The sequence below is a fragment of the Aspergillus aculeatinus genome (genome assembly GCF_003184765.1).
Source record: "Aspergillus aculeatinus CBS 121060 unplaced genomic scaffold BO66scaffold_68, whole genome shotgun sequence".
NCBI lineage: Eukaryota > Fungi > Ascomycota > Eurotiomycetes > Eurotiales > Aspergillaceae > Aspergillus > Aspergillus aculeatinus.
Genome location: NW_020291537.1, coordinates 58,601 through 75,262, shown reverse-complemented (window position 1 = coordinate 75,262; position 16,662 = coordinate 58,601). Strand labels below are relative to the sequence as shown.

Sequence of the window (16,662 nt, the reverse complement as noted above, 5' to 3'; positions counted from 1 at the left end):
AAGTTGCCCATCGCCAATAGATGCTGAAGGCTTCTCCGTCACACTGACCGTAGCCTTTTTCTCGACGTCCGATGTAAGCGTTGTGGAAGAGAGCACTGTTAAGCTCTGCTTGCGTGCAGCCGAGCGAGCAATGACAAGCGACATGATTTTTCCGGGGTGCCTGGATAGGCTCAATTGCGACTTGGATCAACCCCCGGAGTAAATCTTCGACCGCCACACCAGGTCAATCGACAATTTAAGTAGTTTTTTAGTCCTTCATTGCAACTCTCAACAGCCAAGCGGCAGGCAAGGGGACTATTGTCAAGCCACCCTCATGGTTTTTCTTCTCACCCATGTCCCGGTAGCAGATATCAGTGTGACCTCGGAATCTAGATCCCAGCATTGATGCGGCTCCTCAAGCGCTTGAGGTGTTTTCGACTGAGACCCATGGGTTGAGAGAGCTGCGGGCCCCCTTGATGCAGTCTTCCTTGGGCTGTCGAGGCTCGTTTGCGTTCGGCGCTTGCCGGTAGTTCGCGCTGCATAGTAGTAAGGTATCACTGCAGCACGAGCGCCAGGACCTATTTGCGCAAGCGATGGAAACAACCTTGTCAGGAGCGAGAGGGAAACCAGCTTTGCCTTCCTCGAATTCCTCTGAGTCTGGCTCCATTTGAGGATTAGAGTTTTGTGACAAAATCCCATAGTCCGGTGCTGCTGGCAAGTCGGATAGGAAGTATGTACAGTATCTTCATGGAATGGTCACGCAAGGAAGTGATAAGCGCATTGTCAAGGAGTTATTTGCGACAGGCCTGAGACTAGGGATTCTTGAGGCCGTGAGTGAGAAATGTGGCAGAGGTGCTGTCAGACGCCTTCCCCAGATTAGTCTTGGAACATGGGCCTAGATTCATGTAAGGGACTGACTGGCCTTGAGGCTACGACAGATTCGGACCATGTAGTATGCGAGGATCGACTCCCGATAGCTCAGAATAGAAGTCTCGTTGCGTACGATGAACAAAAGAGTTCACCCAGCTATAGCGAATTGGAGGGGAATCTTGTTCCGTTCCGGTCGAGAACGGGGATAACCGTGATGCTGCACGTACCGGTAGCCGCTCTTGTTGAACTTGACGTAGAAAGAGCCTTGTATAGAGATCACAGAGCTAAATGCTTCGCAGTCAAACCATTCGGCGGCGTCTGTTTCCGAATATGCTCCTCAGCCTGTCGGCGATATGCGACACCGACCAAGCTGCAGCATGGGTGGTGGGTGGTGGATGGTGGGTGGAATGCCATCGATGCTCTAGACCCTCCACGGGTTGCTGTTCATGTGATCTTCCATCTATCTACTCCGTACTCCGTAACTTGGAACAACAATTGCATCCCGTCTTTTGATGCTCGATCGACTCGTGATGGCCTACTTTGCCGGCTTACAATGATACATTCCGATTTGACTGCGTGCTGCATGCCTTTCGCCACTTTTACTGCCAATTTACTACTCACCATAGTACCATGGTATCGCTGCCAATTCGGCCACCCCCCTTTTCCCTTTTCCAACCTCATGTGAGGTTGCGCGTTTTCTTGTTACGTCCGTATCACATGTGAGTTGTAAATCGAGCCACGCAGCTTGGCAATTTCAGTTCCTTATCAAGGGTTTCCGTGCTCACAATGTCCCCGGCCCTAATTCCTTCTTTTGTTTCAGATATGTAGAAAAGTGTGTGACAACCAGCTTGCGATTGGATGGAGTGATTTCATATATCGAGACTCATTGATGTCATATTTGTCTTGTTCCGTTAACTTACTGTCACTCGCACCACACTTAGGCGTTGGCCTTCGGCTTGAACAATGCCTCCTTCGTATCATATGTGTACTTCAGGTCAAGGTGCCAATAATCCGGCGCCGTGGGCTTCGCAATCAGCCATGCCTTGTCCAGGGCCTCCACCACTTCCTCGGGCAACGGGCCCTTCTGGATGTCTCTGAGATTGCTCTCTAGCTGAGCGATGCTGCTCACACCGACGATAATGCCGTCTCGACCACCCTCCTTGATGTTTAGAAGAGAGTGATGACGGATCCAGCGGAACGCAATTTCCGGCAATGTCAGACCGTGCTTCTCTGCGACAGGCTCGATGATCCGCAGGGCGTCAAAGGTCGCGTCCTTGAAGTAGCGTTTGCGATACAACGTGCCAGTGGAAGACTTATCGCTGTATCTGCCGTCTTCGGGAATATCCTGGGTCTTGTACTTTCCAGACAGGATTCCACCAGCAAGCGGGTTGTACACCACAATGTCGATGCCATACCGCTTGCAAGCATGAACCAATTCGGTTTCAATGGAGCGAGCTGTGGCAAGGCTGGTTAGTACTATCATGGGGCGTCATGATTTCCAGAAACCCGAGCAAGCGACTCACTGATAGCATTGTACATGGCCTGGTAGATGGTCGGTCGTACCCAGCCTCTCTCGTTGCAGACTGTGACGATCTCCGCGACCTCGAAGGCAGTGAAGTTACTCAGACCGAGCTCGACGAACTTTCCCTCCTTGTGCAATTGATTGACAGCCTCCAGGGTTTCCGTGAAGGGGACCGAGCGGTCGGCAGCATGAAGGTAGAAGATGTCAACGCAGTCTGTGCCCAGGTTCTGCAGTGAGAGCTCGAGTTTCTCACGAATGACATGTGGCTTGTGGTAGCCCGGCTGCCCGGGGTACCACTTGGTGGCCAATGTCAACCCACGCTCCTTCCACTTCGTCTGAGCAGTGAAAGCTTCCTGTTGTCCTCCTACATATGTGCGCGCAGTGTCAACCTCATTGAAGCCTTGCTGTTGGAAAAGGTCCAGGCACTTGTTGAACTCGTCGACTGAGGTGATCCGAGCCCCTGCAGACTCATCCGGACCAAATGTCATCAACCCAAGGATGACCCTTGGTAGGGGGTTCTGCGCGACGAGAGGCATGGTGGAATATAAGGCGAATGGCTCAGCGTTTAGACACCTAGGCGGGGTACAGTAGAGCTAAGAGGAAGTTAGCTTGTGCCGGGTTTCGCAATTGGCTGTATTGCTGAATGTGATAATTACCTGAAATGTAATGTCTGGGGATAAGGAGATTTATCAGAGAATGGTTGAGACTGATCCTCGTCGAGAAAGGATGGGTTATGAAGGAAATACAATGAAAGCAGGTGTTAGAGAGATAAGAGCTGTATTTGTCACCTTCCCCGCCATAGTTGACTGACTAGTTGAGTATGGCGCAACCCACACCCCGCCCGTCCGACGGCATCGCCGAGCAACTGTATATCTCTGCTTCGATCGGCAGCGGCTACCATAATTTCTGAGTCAGTATCAACATCTTGACTGACTTAAGCATCATTGCATATTTTGTTTTAGTATGTGTAGCATAATTGATGATGGCTTGGTTTCCTTTCCTTGGGTAACCAGCTCTCACTGTTGGGCAACAATTACTAACAAATCCGCTATCGGCATCTGGTGAACTCTGATGAGCTTGACTCATCAACATACTTTGGCCATACCATCATTGTACCTGCGCCCGACTCCTGATCTCATTCTTGCCACACTACTTTCTACAAGATGAGCGCCCCAAGCAAGGACACATGCTCGATACTGGTCATCAACCCGAACACCTCGTCGCATATGACCAATGCGCTAATCCCACTGTTGGATAATCTCGGCCACGGGGGTACTCAGTTCGACTACTTCACAGCCCCAGTCTCGGAAACCGTCACTCTTCCGGACGGCAGCACTGTGGAGGGGGTGCCCAGCATTGACTCGGGCGAAGACTCGGTGAAATCGGCTCTCTACTGCATGCCGTTTCTTGAGCGCATCATCTCCGAATATGACGGCTTTATCGTATGTTGCTTCTCAGCACACCCTCTTGTGGGGATGTTGAAGGAAAAGGTGCGCAAGATCGAGGAATCAAACACCTCCATCGTGCCATCGGAGCAGAAAGTGAAGCGAAAGTACGTCACGGGTATTTTCGAAGCTGGAGTGCTAGCTTCGCTGGGCGTGGTCAGCTCGTTTCAGTACGCATCAGGGCATGGCTTCCACAAGTCCCAGTCGCCGGAAACTTTCGGCATCATCTCCACCGGCAAAATCTGGGAGACGGAGCTCAGCAGTGCCGTTGCTGACATGCTCGGTCACTCAAGCGACGGTAGCATTAGCCACTTTGCTGGGGTTGAGACTACAGGACTGACTGCCGTTGAGCTGCACACTACTCCTCCCCAAGAAGTGAGAAGACGGCTTGTTGAAGCAACTGAGCGACTCCTCAAAGGCTCGCAACGTCCCGTGGGCGCGATCTGCATGGGCTGCGCCGGTATGGTAGGCATGGAAGAAGCGGTCCGAGAAGGCTGTGTGAGAGCATATGGTCGGCAGAAGGGCTGCCAAGTGAGAATCATTGACGGGGTTGCTGCCGGGGCGGGGATGCTTGTGACAGCTTGCAAAGTCGGTTACTGAACCAAGCCCACATTCGGCCTCCTTTGTACATACAGAAATATTGTTGCTCTGGGCAGGTCAGGGTGGGATAGAGGCTCTTAATGGGCCTGTTGTTGAATTTAGAACAGCAGCGATCTGGCCATCCGTCAAATAGTACGGCTAAGCTTCGATGAGAGTGCACATCAGTCAGTAGCGCGGATCAATGCGTGAATATCCCGCTCACTCGCGGAGATGTGTAAGCTAAGAAAAGAGATCCATGTTCTTATGAGTAGCATTCTCCAAACGAGATGTGTCGGGCAAGAACACGTTGCGGTCAAGTCCAGGCAAGTTCATTGTTGTAGAAGCTGCCTGCTGGTAGCAGTTTTGGCCTGAGGCCGCCACACCTAACCTAGATTGAAAGCTGGAAGTTTCCCCGCGGAACGCGCTACGCGTGGGCCAAAAACCACGACTACTGACGGTGGTCAAGCAGAAAGATGCCCAGGTATGTGCCACAATCTCGCTTCTCTTGTAATCAGTCTCAGGTCCTCTATCTGATCATCCACATTGCTAATTCCGAGATCAGAGAAATAATCACAATCCAAGCCGGCCAGTGCGGCAACAATGGTACCTAGTCCTGCTCCAACACTATTTCTTATCGCAAACAACAATAGCTTCCCAAGAATGTGTTTCTTTGCTCGAGCGCTGGGACTGACTGACATGTCATTTAGTCGGCTCGCAATTCTGGCAGCAGCTTTGTCTCGAACACGGAATAAGTCAGGATGGCAATTTAGAAGATTTCGCAACTGAAGGCGGCGACCGTAAGGATGTCTTCTTCTACCAGGTACGCCCGCGGATTCCACAGCTTGGGTGCCTGGACAAACAAGTCTAACAACCTTTTCTCTTCTTAGAGCGATGATACTCGATATATCCCCCGAGCGATCCTTCTGGATCTTGAGCCCAGAGTACGAACCCTCCCTCGGCAGCAACCAATCGACACGTCTATACTAGTGCACAGATCATGAGCTCATGCTTCCCAACCAGGTCCTCAATGCTATTCAAGCCGGTCCCTACCGAAACATCTACAACCCCGAGAACTTCTTCATCGGACAGCAGGGCATTGGCGCAGGAAACAACTGGGGTGCGGGTTATTCCGCGGGTGAAGTTGTCCAGGAGGAGATCTTCGACATGATCGATCGAGAAGCGGATGGGAGCGATTCACTGGAGGTATGATTTATGGCGCCTAAGGAGGAGACACACAAATACCGGCACTTCAATCCGTCGCTCGAATCATGGGGCTGACATCGCACTATGTTAGGGATTCATGTTTTTGCATTCGATCGCAGGAGGCACCGGCTCTGGTCTGGGCAGCTTTATCCTTGAGCGGATGAACGACCGATTCCCCAAGAAATTAATGCAGACATACTCTGTCTTTCCCGATACCCACTCTGTGGACGTGGTCGTCAACCCATACAACAGTCTGCTCACCATGCGACGGTTGACGCAAAATGCCGACTCCGTTGTAAGACCTCCTTGAATCCTACGTACCCTGCCGGGATGTTCTCGGTACAAGCTGAAATAATTGTCTCTCATATTTAGGTTGTGCTGGACAATGGGGCTCTCTCAAGAATCGTTGCCGACAGACTCCATGTGCAAGAACCATCATTCCAACAAACAAATCAGCTAGTATGATCCTCATGCGCAGACAACAGGAGCAAAGGAAACGGACGTGTCCCTAACACTGTCTTTCTAGGTATCCACCGTCATGTCCGCCTCCACCACCACCCTCCGTTATCCCGGCTACATGCACAACGACCTGGTGGGAATCATCGCTTCCCTGATACCCACACCGCGCAGCCACTTCCTCATCACCTCCTACACCCCCTTCACCGGCGACAACATCGAGCAGGCCAAGACCATCCGGAAGACGACCGTCCTGGACGTGATGCGCCGACTCCTGCAGCCCAAGAACCGCATGGTGTCGATCAACCCCAGCAAATCCAGCTGTTACATCAGCATTCTCAACATCATCCGGGGCGAAGCCGACCCGACCGACGTCCACAAGTCGCTGCTCCGCATCCGCGAGCGGCGCCTGGCGTCGTTCATCCCGTGGGGACCCGCCAGCATCCAGGTGGCCTTGACGAAGAAATCACCATACATCCAGGACACGCACCGCGTCAGCGGTCTGATGCTGGCCAACCACACCTCGGTCGCCACCTTGTTCAAGCGGATCGTTCAGCAGTACGACCGCCTGCGCAAGCGCAACGCTTTCTTAGAGCAATACAAGAAGCAGAGTCCCTTCTCGGATGGTCTAGGGGAGTTCGACGAGGCCCGAGCTGTGGTTATGGACCTGGTTGGGGAGTACGAGGCGGCCGAGGGCGAGGATTACCTGGATCCGGATGCTGGAAAGGAGAAAGAGCTCGGAATCTGATGTGTGAACGAACGACTCTTTTGTCTTTTTTTTGTCGTTCGCATGGTTAAGTTCTGTGTGTGTGTGTGTGTGTGTGTGTGTGTGTGTGTGTGTGTGTGTGTGTGTCTCTGCGTTTGGACATTCCTGATGTGATTCCTTTTGTTTAATGACTACCAAGGGTTGACTGGTGTATATCAAGCGGCGAAGGCGTTTCTCAAATTGATCGTTGTTTCTTCTTTCTGATAAAAGAAAACCAACTTAGAATGCATACATACGGCCTTCCCGTCCTGCTACATGAGTTCGAGCTTCCTACCATAATTGGAGCCGGTCGGTGACCAGTGAGATTATGCTTGAGGACGGACACCTGGACGTCGGTAACAGTCACACAACGGGTTTACCGGCCGAGGGGGTGTGGTAACTGGGTAAGCGATCAGGCCAGGGGAGGGAACCACGAGCCCATGGAGTTAGAGTGGCTGAGCACGGACGTTCATCCCAGGAACCTCCTGACAAAGAACATCTCCTCAACAAGAACGTCTATCGTGTTCATAACTCATATCCCAGCGGTGCCGACAAGTGGGTCTCCTGCTTGCGGGCTTCGCCGGGCCGCAGCGGAAGCAATCGAGTAACCCCGCACCTACTCGTGAGTTTCCAAATCGGTACTCCGTAGTATTGAGCCACTGCCAGGTGCCAGACAGAGCCTTGACAATCAATCCTCCTGCAGGGAACGCTACATAGTACACTGCAGATGCCATGGCTTTGAGAAGCCCATGCCGCCTGTACTGTCTCCTAAATGTACAGTACGTCAAAGTGATGGTCCGTTGGCAGATCGCTCTGGTTGCCAGCCATATATGTACGGTCGAGATTCATTACGACCTAGACTTTCCAAGGTCGATCTCCCAATAGATCCAGCGCCTTAGCTGTTGTCCGGTAACTTACTGCCCCGTCCCCCCGGCCTGGACCCGCCCGTTCCAGTTCTACTCATACCTACCTAGTACTGTACCTAGTATGTGGTATCTCAGCTTCCTTTCCCCCTTCCCCTGTTAAATAAATACACAAGACTTGCTTTCTGTCGCTTCTTTTCCAGAAGATCCCACTTCTCTCCAGTACCATACTTTTCACCACCCATGGATATCCAACGCCAGTTTCCCGGTGTCCACTGGATCTGGAGCGGAGGCATATCTTTTGTGTATGAGGTCCACCCTCGCATCGTGGTCAAAATCCCGAAGTCCGGGGGTTTTGAGAGAGAGCAATTCCACAAAGAGCTGCAGATATATCAAATCTTCTCGGAGAATCCGCCCTGTCCCTCGATTGTGCAGTGTTTTTACTTTTCCAACAGTGGTATCTTCCTCGAGTACATGAGAGGTGCGACGACCCACCCCTGATCAAGCATTGCCAAAAGGAGGCTACCTTACCCACTGATCTTGGACTTCCAGACATGTCACTGTCTTCACGAATCCAGAAGAATCACACTCGAGACCAGCAAGCGATGGTGGTGACCACGGTCCTAGGGTCGTGGAGTTACTCCAGAACATGGAATTTCCGAACTTGGATGGCGATCCCTTGATTGATACGATCATTGATAGATGTTGGCATCATAGATATGCCACGGTTTCGGAGTTAGCTGCGCACACGAAGGCACTATTGAACGAACGAAGAACCGATGCGATGGAAAGGAACGAAAGCAGAAAAGAAGGCAGCGAAGGGGTAACCTCTGTCACAACCGTGTTCGACGACCGATGGCGTACGGTCATGAGTCGCATAATTAATGGAATATGGGGCTATGGCCTTGGAGAGTTGTGGAGGAGGTTGTTATCGCTGGGTTTCCGCCGCGAGGCAGCAACAACTGAGCGGACAGGTGGCGATCATGGTAATGCAATGGATCCAAAATACTCCTTGGGGAAGGAATTTTCTTCGCAAAGGCAATTGTGCCAGGACCTGGAACAACGGGGGCTTCTTCGCATGCTTTCTTCGGGGGAGCCTGAGCAGATTGGATTCACTTGTGAATGGTATAGGCACAGTCTCTTAGGGTAAATATGGTGGAGGATTTCAAGAGCTGCCTCGTTGCACGTAAAAGTGTATATACCAACCTGAGCTGTCAGGCTTGCGAGCGGGTTTGGAAGGCCGGAACGGTTCTAGAGCCCCAGCGATCACACCTTCAGGCGCGGTCAGAACCCTTGCTCGGGCTCTCATAGAGTTGCAAAGCTAGCGCGTTGCAAATCAATCATGAGCAGAGGAGGATCAAGTGATAAGCTGAGGATGTTGGTGCTCCGCAGAACTCGGGCCTACAGAACATTCCGGACAGAACTCTGGTCTCAAGGATGCCAGCATGCCTCCGCAGGTGCATCTCGTGCAAGACGGACAGATCACGAAGGTTACATTTACGATCCGTTGAATGTGATGTTCTGCAATGCCTCTTCACTCCATTATAGCCAGAGAATGCTTTGGGGCATTGGAAGCATGCGAACGTTTGCGCTGTATCAGTCTTTATCTTTCGAGCTGGCGGAGAGGGAACTACATCGTCATTGTCGGACGGTGCAGAGCGCTTCGGTCGTCCCCTAAGTGGCCCACACTCCTGAAAGCCGCAATATTGCACTCCAGCTGCAACAGCTTTATTACGCCGTGTCCACTCATCTTCCAATAAATCAGTGGTTGGTCAAGTAAAGAACGTCTCCACGAGAAGAATCTGTTCCGATGGCGTTGCAAATTCCTTCTGTAATGCCTTGCGCGCGGGATCGTCATTGGCAGCTCCACCGGTCATTTGTCTTTCTATGTCAATTACCGCCTGTTTCCGACTAAAATCACGGCGCATCTCCTTCCGCCGTTTGTCCTGCAGACGTCGGCGCAGATTGTGCACTTGACGCTTCTGGTCCTCGAGCATCGCCCGCAATGCTGGGCCATGAGGCCGGTCACCGCACTGGGTCTCTAACTCGAATTGCCAACGCATAGCCGATTGCAGTTCTGGGACTCTCCACTGATGCCCGATTAGCATCACTTCGGTATCGTGGTCGCCTCCGATCAATCCAACGGCTTATCCGGGTCACAGCCCTTGAGAACTCTTCATCAATATTGAGGCCGCACATGATCTCCTGTGAGCCAGTATATCGACGGGGACGATGATACTTAATAAACGTGCTGCTAGTAGCGTGATTCTTGATCGCATTGCGTTGTGCGTCACTGACGAACCCTGGACAAAAGTCTTCTGACGGCGACCATCGGGACTGTACTCCAGCTTCAGACACCCCGTTCAGAAAATCGATGCATATCATTTGGAGACGCTTCACGCAATGCATCTTCCGCATCCACCCACTTTAGATCGGCGGACGGCTCCATCGCTTTGACTTGGCAGAACCTGAAATAAGGCATGTCGGTCAGTCGATGGTAACTCGCTGTAAGCTTTCAAGGATATCCTGGTCACTGACCAAGCCCAACGCTCTTTCAGTTGTCAAATCGGTCAATCCTCCGGCACCTGGGCCAGGTCCTCATCCGTGTCATCGTCTGTGTGATTCCGTAATTGCCGACATTGAGCCTCCTCCGACGATGCATGGCCCGAAGATTTCGCCGACCGTGCGAAGGAACTGCCACGGAGCTCGAGACGCTCTAAAGCGCGACTGAATAGAAGGTAGCACAAGGGAAGATCGGAGGGGGTGCTCTGGAGTCGTGGTTGAGTCGAAATGAGGACAGTAGGGTTCGACGGAGGATGGTTGAGAAGAAGATGTTTGTAGCCATGGCGGCTGGGTGCTGACCAGAGTGCAGGAAGCGGGATACTGAAGGAGGCCCCCCTCCCCTTAGTGGTCCAGAGTGCGATCGATGGTGAAGCGACTGATGAGCCCTCAGGAAACCAAGGACATAAGCGCGAACGGAATATCAGCCTGAGGCAGGAGAGGTGAGTGAACGGTGCGTGGTCGAAAGACGCGGGAGCGTGGCGGAGGGATGCTACTGAAAGGCGGCCATTTTTGGCGTCATCTGCCGCCGAAAAGGCAGCAAAATAGCAAACCGCAATTCTTTAAAGAGTCACTGTAAAGGGTTAAAGAGTTAAATAACTTCTATAAAGTCAAGGGCGTAAGTGGTTAATGTGGCTGCTGTGGCTGCTGTGGCTGATCCGCCTGCTTACATGATCCGTTCGCTTTACTGATTATCTTACCACTTTTGTGTGTCGAGGGTAGTATGTTTGCTTGTTGATTTTGAGGGAAACTCAGTTCTACCTTTATCTTTGTGCATGTCACTGTCAATCTAGCCTGAGGGGTAGGAAGAGGCGATTTGCGAATTGTAAGACCAATTGTCGAGCAGAGTATGAACTGAGGTGGTTCTGACAGACTGTGCATTGACGTGTATCCAGGGGAAGGGAACTGGAACTCAACATCGCACGCACATTTGCTGTTGGCGGGAGAGTAAGTTGGTGGTGATGCGGGCGGAATGGTCTACCGTCTACTCCCGGCCACGAGAGATACAAAGCAGGCATAAGTTAGGAGGAGATTCCTGCCCAAGAGATGTGGGTGTGGGTGTGGGTGTGGGTGTGGGTGTGGGAGGGGGGAAAATCCAGGGTTGGATGGTTGGGGAAAGAAAGTATGGGGTAACAGTGCAGTGCACTGCAGGTGGTCCTGATCGTCCCAACATAGCTTAATCATCCTTTCTCCGCCTTGGACAAAAAGTGAAGAGGAGAAACGGGGAGGAGGGGGATAAAGATATTGGGTACTCGCTATCATGCAAACGCCTCCTATAGGAAGACGATTGTCTGACAGCAAGCAATTAATGGCGGTGGGAATGCACCAGGGTTCTCAGGGTATCGGCTAGTCCAGGTCAGGCTCGCTTTGCAAGAGCGTAGCACCTATTGAAAAGGGATAACAGACGGAGCAGAGGGAGGGAGGCCATAAATAAAAGGAAAGGGTTGGTACATGTACTTCATTGTTGTGCACCCTTCACTTTGGGGTACATGGATCCACCTACCTCTCTGTGGGTATGTCGCTGCATGGACGTTGTGTCTCATGGGTGCCAGGCAGCAAGTAAGGTAGCACTACCAGATGAGCTGCAACAGGAAGGGTGCATGCATGGGAGCAACACCGGCTTTGCCTTTGCCTTTGCCTTTGCCTTGCGCAATGCCCGCCAATCCCAGGAAGTTCAATGATATGTTGTTCCATTCTCTCTCATCATCAGAGCCAACATAAAGATCCTGATGTGGGTTACCGTCACACATACCAGCGCACTGCGGATGTGCCTGGTTCTGAGGTCATGAACCCAAGAATATCGAGCAAGTTGGCAGTCTGTACGGCATGTCGTCTCTTTCACGTGACTGGGTTGGCTGATCGGCCATGGTACAAGTAACTGACCATAAGCGAGGTGTGCAGATCAGCGCAAGATCTAAATGTTCAATGTTCAAGGGTTGGGAGTAGAAAAGGAGTTGTTGGCGCTGTGGTGCTACTTCGGAAGCAGTAGGCTACACCTCTGGCGTGCACAGACTTCGGCCACAAGCCCGGGGGGACAGCGGCCCCCTCTTCCTCGCCTCGGCCCCTGAGTTTATGGGCTCAGAACAGGTTGGGATGTGACAACTTACAAGAGGACGAAGCGAAGGTACCTGGCTGTTGCGACCAGGATTTTATGCAGCCGTTGAGACCAGTTCCCTTCTCAATGGGGAGGAGTGTGTACTGTACGTACTGTAGATACCTAGGACTCGGCTGGAGCTACAGAGTAGGAGCTAACCGATTCAATTGACTTAACTTACCATGAACTCGGCATACTAACTTTATCGTGACTATGTGCAGCCGATTGCGCCATGGATGGCGACATGCTATATGCTATGCTATGCCATGCCATGCCATGCCATGCTTGAGAGCAAACTACATATAGTCCTCAGGATTGTGGTCGGCAAATTAGGGAACCTATGGATGGGCAGTAATTTAACTTGAGTGGTGTTGTGAGAAATTGGGGTACAGGTTTACTCATGCCTTGTCTACACCCTAGGGTGGACACGTATGAGCGGATGAGGTGTAATAAGGTATGCCAGCCCAGATGTCGTGTATGACACCCATTTTTTATCGTCTATCGACCTTAAGTTAGACTTTTCTTTTCCCCATTCTTCGTCACTGTTTCGTTTGTCACCCGGCCGGTCGGTCTAAAGAAAGAGAAAATTAAAATAAATCGAAATAAAACGGAATAAGGGGAAAAAATGGTGAGTGAGAAAAACGGTACCGAAGAAAGCCTCGTGCGCATCCGGCAGAGGCAAGACGGTTGGGAACATTTGCCTCGCCCCGATGCAGCAGTAATCTGACATGGCCCGGGAGAGGGAGAGACGGAGAGACGGAGAGAAAGAAAGAAGGGCAGAAGGCCCGGAATCCTAAAGAAACCCAGAAGCTTCTGGCTCCACTTACTTGATTTGCCTCCACCCGGGCCTCGTCGTCCCTTCCAGTCGGAGCCAGCCCTGACAGAGAGGAGAGAGTCTTGAATCACAGTTTCAGTCTGTCTGTCTGGTCTGTCAAGAAGTCGGTCAGTTTAGTAGTGTAGTAGTAGTAGTAGTAGTAGTAGTAGTAGTAGTAGTAGTAGTAGTAGTAGTAGTAGTAGTAGTAGTAGTAGCAGTAGTAGTAGTATAGTCAAGTAATGTCAGTTTCTACCTAGTAGTAGTCAGTAGTCAGTATCTAGACTAATCGGATGCGCCTAAAATTAAGGAAAGGGCGACGAATCCCCGTCCCGATCGATACTTAGTGAAATCCTATTAACAACTAAAAGGGAAAAAACATTGAATGCTTTAAGGTAAAGATGGTAAGGTTGGTAAGTAGTGGATGTTACGCCTATGCCTATGCCTATGCCTAACTAACCATGCCTACTCCTCATCTCTGCCTCCTCCTTCTCCTCTTTCTCCCTCAGGCTGGATCAGCGCATTGCACCTCCATTATTGAGTTAATTCAGCTACTTAGTTGGTTATTAGTTAGTTAACTAACTAGTTAATATTATTGAGTGACTCAGCAGGTCATTCATACCTACCTACCGATTTAACTTACCCCCTCTGACCACTCCTCTCTCCCTCCCCGACCCGATTTCGCAATCACACCCGTTCCCCTACCCGATTTATAAATTGACTTTGCGCTGCAGTTTCGCCGCTGCCACCTACTAATTCATTTATAAACCTCTTTCGCTGCCTCTTTGTCCTCTCCCTCTTTCTTACACCACTCAACCTGACTCTGCCTCACCTGCCTCACCTCCTTCCACCCTCTTCCTCCACCTACCCTTGCTGTTCCCGTCCCTACAACGGTCCTGCTTTCAGTCCAGCCACATCTGTCTGCTCCGGTGATTATATATAGACCGCCCTTCTTATCTACTACTCCTTATCTACCACGCCCCGGGACTCTCCTAACAGCTCTCTCCACCGACCAACTATCTCCACGTCACCCTTTACTTCTTCCAAAGGAGGCAGTACTTCTCTTCATCTTGAGGCTTCAGCAGCTTGCATCAGGTTCCTTCCAACCACCCGCATCACACCCACGGTTGACAACCAGCGACCTCTCCCAACCAGCGCCAATTTGCACGCCGCATACGCAAGCGCTTATCGGCTGTCCCTACTCCGGTGACTCCTCTTGACTCCGCCCCGTTCTCGCCACCCTTAATTCCATCATGGCGCCCCGCAAGCCTCGCTGCAACTTCAAGGAGTGCAAGGAAGCCGCTCAACGCATTGTCGGCGACTGCAGCTTCTGCAATGGCCACTACTGCTCCAAGCACCGCATGCTGGAAGCCCACTCCTGTACCGGCCTGGAGGACTGCAAGAAGGAGTCGCATGCCCGCAATGCCGATAAGCTGAACAGCGAGCGCACCCACGTCATCAAGGGCGTATGAGGTTTCGCCCGGCACGCCCCAATTACCTCATTTAATCAACATTCCTCTTCGTTCCGCTGCATCGTCATATATCGATTAGCACGGTGTTTTTTTCGTCTCTCTTCAGCCCATACTATTTCTTGCAAGGCGGAGTTTCTTGTTTTTTCTCTAATCATCACATTGGCTAAAGGGGGCTCCGCAGTTACTGCACGGACAGTTTCGCACCCTGGCGGTTTATAAGCAAGGCTTTTGGGGGAGTTTTGTTCACATCTTTGTCTTTTATCTTTGATATTGTACGCCTGGCGTTGAGACTACTTCTGGAGTTGTGAATGATTACTTTCTTTCTTTGAATCAATGCTCATCGCAGGTTGTGGCAGCTGTGCCCACCAAATAGGCCTTCAGAAGGTGGTTGAATGCGTCGCTAGACAGCTTGATTTTTTTCTGTTTATCAGCTTGGATAGAATTGATATTTCCTAGCAAAAGTGAGTCTATTTATTGCTGTGAAAGGCAGCATCGTCACATACCCCGTAGGCATTCTCTGGATATCACCCATCAAGCAAGATTGAATGAGGTACGCAAGTGATCGGCGTTGGAGCATGGACGTGGTAGTTTGGTCTTGTGCCAGCTCAGTACGGTAGCTCCGTCAGGTACCTACTACCTCGTCTGCTCCAGCCAGTGAGCGTGCACAACGTAGCACTCGTCATATGACAGCAACCTTGGTGCTTAGGTACCTAGTAGGTAGTGCTTTGTTCAAGCTCCGACCCCCATCCTCATCAACCATGCTTTGAGCGAGGTCAAAAGTTGCCTTGGTAGGTGATGGGTGCCTTGGAATTCAAATCACAATCATCTAAAAGAGAGGCACCGAAAAAAAAAAAAAAAAAAAAAAAAAACCACGAAAAAGTTTGTAAGTAGTACAACCAGTGTTGCTGTTGTCAGACACGAACAAAAACATAAACAACGAAATAAATAACATAACCCAATCCCATCCTTGAAGTACTGTAGCGATTCAACCGGGTCCAATTTTAGGCCTGTATAGTGCAAAAGTCAGGAATGTGTTGGTTAGTAGCAAGAAAGTCAAGGCAACGAGGGCAGGCAAACACGGAAAGCCTTGAGGGACACAGAAGGAAGAGGGCGCGGATCACGTACATATCGTGGTGTTCACTCAATCGACTGAGGTACTTGTTGAGCTCCTCCACGCGCTCCTTGTGAGTTTTGACCCCTTCCCGTTTCAGGCGTTCTTGCAGCTGTGGGAGGTGGAGTTAGTTGGCTGTCGTCCATGGGGTTTATTTGGTGGTTGTTGTTGTTGTTGTTGCCCCGGTGTATGGGGATGGCGTGCGACTTCAAGGTGCAAAGGGGGGTTTTTATTGGGTTGTGATAGCTAGCTACACTTGGGTGGATGGGGTATGGAGGGAGGGAGGGTATAGATCAAAAAGGAATGAAGGTGGTGCAAGACGATAATGGCTGATCGATGGGATAATGATAAGAGGGCGGCGAAAACTTACCCTCCTCTTCCTCATCTCCTCATGCCTTCTCTCCGCCTCGGTCTTGCCAGCCGGGCCAACGTCCGGTGATGATTCCTCGGGATGATCAGCTTCATCGGGGGCACGAGACGTATCTCTTGGCGTGGTGGTGGTGGTGGTTTCATTTTCGTTTGGGTGCTGCTGCTGCTGCTGCTGCTGCTCTGCGTCCGCTTCGGGAGAAGCCTTTTTGGTCTCGTTTTCCTTTTGCTTCTTCTTCTTTTTCTTCTTCTCTACGCGGCCATCGGCGATCTTGGAGCCCTTCAGCTTGAGCTTACCGCCTCCGCCGGGCGTCGAATACTCGTCGGCCGGCATGGGGGAGGGGGGCTTGTCTTGGACAGAGGGGTGGTTGGGACTGTCTTTTTCCAGGAAAAGTGTGTTTAATATTGAAACATGATTCGGGGTGGGTTGTTTGAGAAATTTAACCGATGATATGGTTGAGGTTGAACTTGGTAGATAATCAAGGTGATTAGCTGGGGTGATTTTGCCTTGCCGCTTTAGAGTCGGGTCAGGTGATCATGCGTAAAGAAGTAATCCAGGAATTCGGTAATTGAGACTATGGCCTAT

General features: G+C 51.2%; 11 protein-coding genes across 11 annotated transcripts; 6 read left to right on the top strand and 5 right to left on the bottom strand.

Moving 5' to 3' along the window:
- The first annotated feature begins 773 nt into the window (after positions 1–773).
- On the top strand, positions 774–1,636 carry BO66DRAFT_217815 (uncharacterized protein). The gene has a single exon (XM_025642647.1). The coding sequence runs from the start codon at positions 869–871 to the stop codon at positions 1,532–1,534; it is 666 nt and encodes a 221-aa protein (XP_025498920.1). The 5' UTR covers positions 774–868; the 3' UTR covers positions 1,535–1,636.
- BO66DRAFT_395715 (aldo/keto reductase family protein) lies at positions 1,385–3,114 on the bottom strand. The gene is made up of 3 exons (XM_025648284.1): positions 3,028–3,114; positions 2,373–2,964; positions 1,385–2,304 (listed from the first exon to the last, which is right to left on the bottom strand). The coding sequence occupies exons 2-3, from the start codon at positions 2,905–2,907 to the stop codon at positions 1,787–1,789; spliced, it is 1,053 nt and encodes a 350-aa protein (XP_025498919.1). The 5' UTR covers positions 2,908–2,964; positions 3,028–3,114; the 3' UTR covers positions 1,385–1,786.
- A 156-nt stretch (positions 3,115–3,270) lies between these two features.
- Positions 3,271–4,645, top strand: BO66DRAFT_395714 (aspartate/glutamate racemase family protein). Its single transcript, XM_025648283.1, has one exon. The coding sequence runs from the start codon at positions 3,535–3,537 to the stop codon at positions 4,414–4,416; it is 882 nt and encodes a 293-aa protein (XP_025498918.1). The 5' UTR covers positions 3,271–3,534; the 3' UTR covers positions 4,417–4,645.
- A 195-nt stretch (positions 4,646–4,840) lies between these two features.
- On the top strand, positions 4,841–6,986 carry BO66DRAFT_395713 (gamma-tubulin mipA). The gene is made up of 8 exons (XM_025648282.1): positions 4,841–4,876; positions 4,958–4,998; positions 5,103–5,215; positions 5,283–5,336; positions 5,416–5,598; positions 5,690–5,893; positions 5,971–6,057; positions 6,125–6,986. The coding sequence occupies exons 1-8, from the start codon at positions 4,869–4,871 to the stop codon at positions 6,800–6,802; spliced, it is 1,368 nt and encodes a 455-aa protein (XP_025498917.1). The 5' UTR covers positions 4,841–4,868; the 3' UTR covers positions 6,803–6,986.
- On the bottom strand, positions 6,861–7,720 carry BO66DRAFT_395712 (uncharacterized protein). The gene has a single exon (XM_025648281.1). It carries the CDS (start codon positions 7,531–7,533, stop codon positions 7,303–7,305), a length of 231 nt encoding a protein of 76 aa, XP_025498916.1. The 5' UTR covers positions 7,534–7,720; the 3' UTR covers positions 6,861–7,302.
- Positions 7,721–7,887: 167 nt separating this feature from the next.
- On the top strand, positions 7,888–8,908 carry BO66DRAFT_217485 (uncharacterized protein). The gene is made up of 2 exons (XM_025642645.1): positions 7,888–8,143; positions 8,215–8,908. Exon 2 carries the CDS (start codon positions 8,312–8,314, stop codon positions 8,810–8,812), a length of 501 nt encoding a protein of 166 aa, XP_025498914.1. The 5' UTR covers positions 7,888–8,143; positions 8,215–8,311; the 3' UTR covers positions 8,813–8,908.
- On the top strand, positions 7,906–8,285 carry BO66DRAFT_283548 (uncharacterized protein; the record flags this gene model as incomplete). Its single annotated transcript, XM_025643094.1, has 2 exons — positions 7,906–8,143; positions 8,215–8,285. Coding segments are annotated over 2 exons (309 nt in total), but the record flags the coding sequence as incomplete, so codon positions are not given.
- A 526-nt stretch (positions 8,909–9,434) lies between the features above and the next one.
- On the bottom strand, positions 9,435–10,732 carry BO66DRAFT_443373 (uncharacterized protein; the record flags this gene model as incomplete). The annotated part of the gene is made up of 3 exons (XM_025651509.1): positions 9,435–9,752; positions 10,248–10,650; positions 10,719–10,732. 3 exons carry the CDS (start codon positions 10,730–10,732, stop codon positions 9,435–9,437), a joined length of 735 nt encoding a protein of 244 aa, XP_025498913.1.
- Positions 10,733–11,024: 292 nt separating this feature from the next.
- Positions 11,025–11,770, bottom strand: BO66DRAFT_217668 (uncharacterized protein). The gene is made up of 3 exons (XM_025642646.1): positions 11,726–11,770; positions 11,104–11,568; positions 11,025–11,047 (listed from the first exon to the last, which is right to left on the bottom strand). Exon 2 carries the CDS (start codon positions 11,482–11,484, stop codon positions 11,200–11,202), a length of 285 nt encoding a protein of 94 aa, XP_025498912.1. The 5' UTR covers positions 11,485–11,568; positions 11,726–11,770; the 3' UTR covers positions 11,025–11,047; positions 11,104–11,199.
- Positions 11,771–14,380: 2,610 nt separating this feature from the next.
- BO66DRAFT_334716 (AN1-type zinc finger protein) lies at positions 14,381–14,599 on the top strand (the record flags this gene model as incomplete). Its single annotated transcript, XM_025644215.1, has 1 exon — positions 14,381–14,599. One exon carries the CDS (start codon positions 14,381–14,383, stop codon positions 14,597–14,599), a length of 219 nt encoding a protein of 72 aa, XP_025498911.1.
- Positions 14,600–15,470: 871 nt separating this feature from the next.
- On the bottom strand, positions 15,471–16,521 carry BO66DRAFT_395707 (DUF1754-domain-containing protein). Its single transcript, XM_025648280.1, has 3 exons — positions 16,081–16,521; positions 15,725–15,822; positions 15,471–15,606 (listed from the first exon to the last, which is right to left on the bottom strand). The coding sequence occupies exons 1-3, from the start codon at positions 16,408–16,410 to the stop codon at positions 15,585–15,587; spliced, it is 450 nt and encodes a 149-aa protein (XP_025498910.1). The 5' UTR covers positions 16,411–16,521; the 3' UTR covers positions 15,471–15,584.
- Positions 16,522–16,662: the final 141 nt, after the last annotated feature.

Coding starts and splice junctions, on each gene's coding strand:
- BO66DRAFT_395712 (XM_025648281.1), bottom strand. CDS start 7,533: ATGGCATCTGCAGTGTACTATGTAGCGTTCCCTGCAGGAGGATTGATT.
- BO66DRAFT_395707 (XM_025648280.1), bottom strand. CDS start 16,410: ATGCCGGCCGACGAGTATTCGACGCCCGGCGGAGGCGGTAAGCTCAAG. Junction 15,823..16,080: donor AGGAGATGAGGAAGAGGAGG/GTAAGTTTTCGC, acceptor CACCTCCCACAG/CTGCAAGAACGCCTGAAACG. Junction 15,607..15,724: donor TTGAGTGAACACCACGATAT/GTACGTGATCCG, acceptor TGCACTATACAG/GCCTAAAATTGGACCCGGTT.
- BO66DRAFT_217815 (XM_025642647.1), top strand. CDS start 869: ATGGGCCTAGATTCATGTAAGGGACTGACTGGCCTTGAGGCTACGACA.
- BO66DRAFT_395713 (XM_025648282.1), top strand. Junction 5,337..5,415: donor TTCTGGATCTTGAGCCCAGA/GTACGAACCCTC, acceptor CTTCCCAACCAG/GTCCTCAATGCTATTCAAGC. Junction 5,894..5,970: donor CGCAAAATGCCGACTCCGTT/GTAAGACCTCCT, acceptor TCTCATATTTAG/GTTGTGCTGGACAATGGGGC.
- BO66DRAFT_217485 (XM_025642645.1), top strand. CDS start 8,312: ATGGAATTTCCGAACTTGGATGGCGATCCCTTGATTGATACGATCATT.
- BO66DRAFT_395714 (XM_025648283.1), top strand. CDS start 3,535: ATGAGCGCCCCAAGCAAGGACACATGCTCGATACTGGTCATCAACCCG.
- BO66DRAFT_217668 (XM_025642646.1), bottom strand. CDS start 11,484: ATGATAGCGAGTACCCAATATCTTTATCCCCCTCCTCCCCGTTTCTCC.
- BO66DRAFT_395715 (XM_025648284.1), bottom strand. CDS start 2,907: ATGCCTCTCGTCGCGCAGAACCCCCTACCAAGGGTCATCCTTGGGTTG. Junction 2,305..2,372: donor GGCCATGTACAATGCTATCA/GTGAGTCGCTTG, acceptor GCCTTGCCACAG/CTCGCTCCATTGAAACCGAA.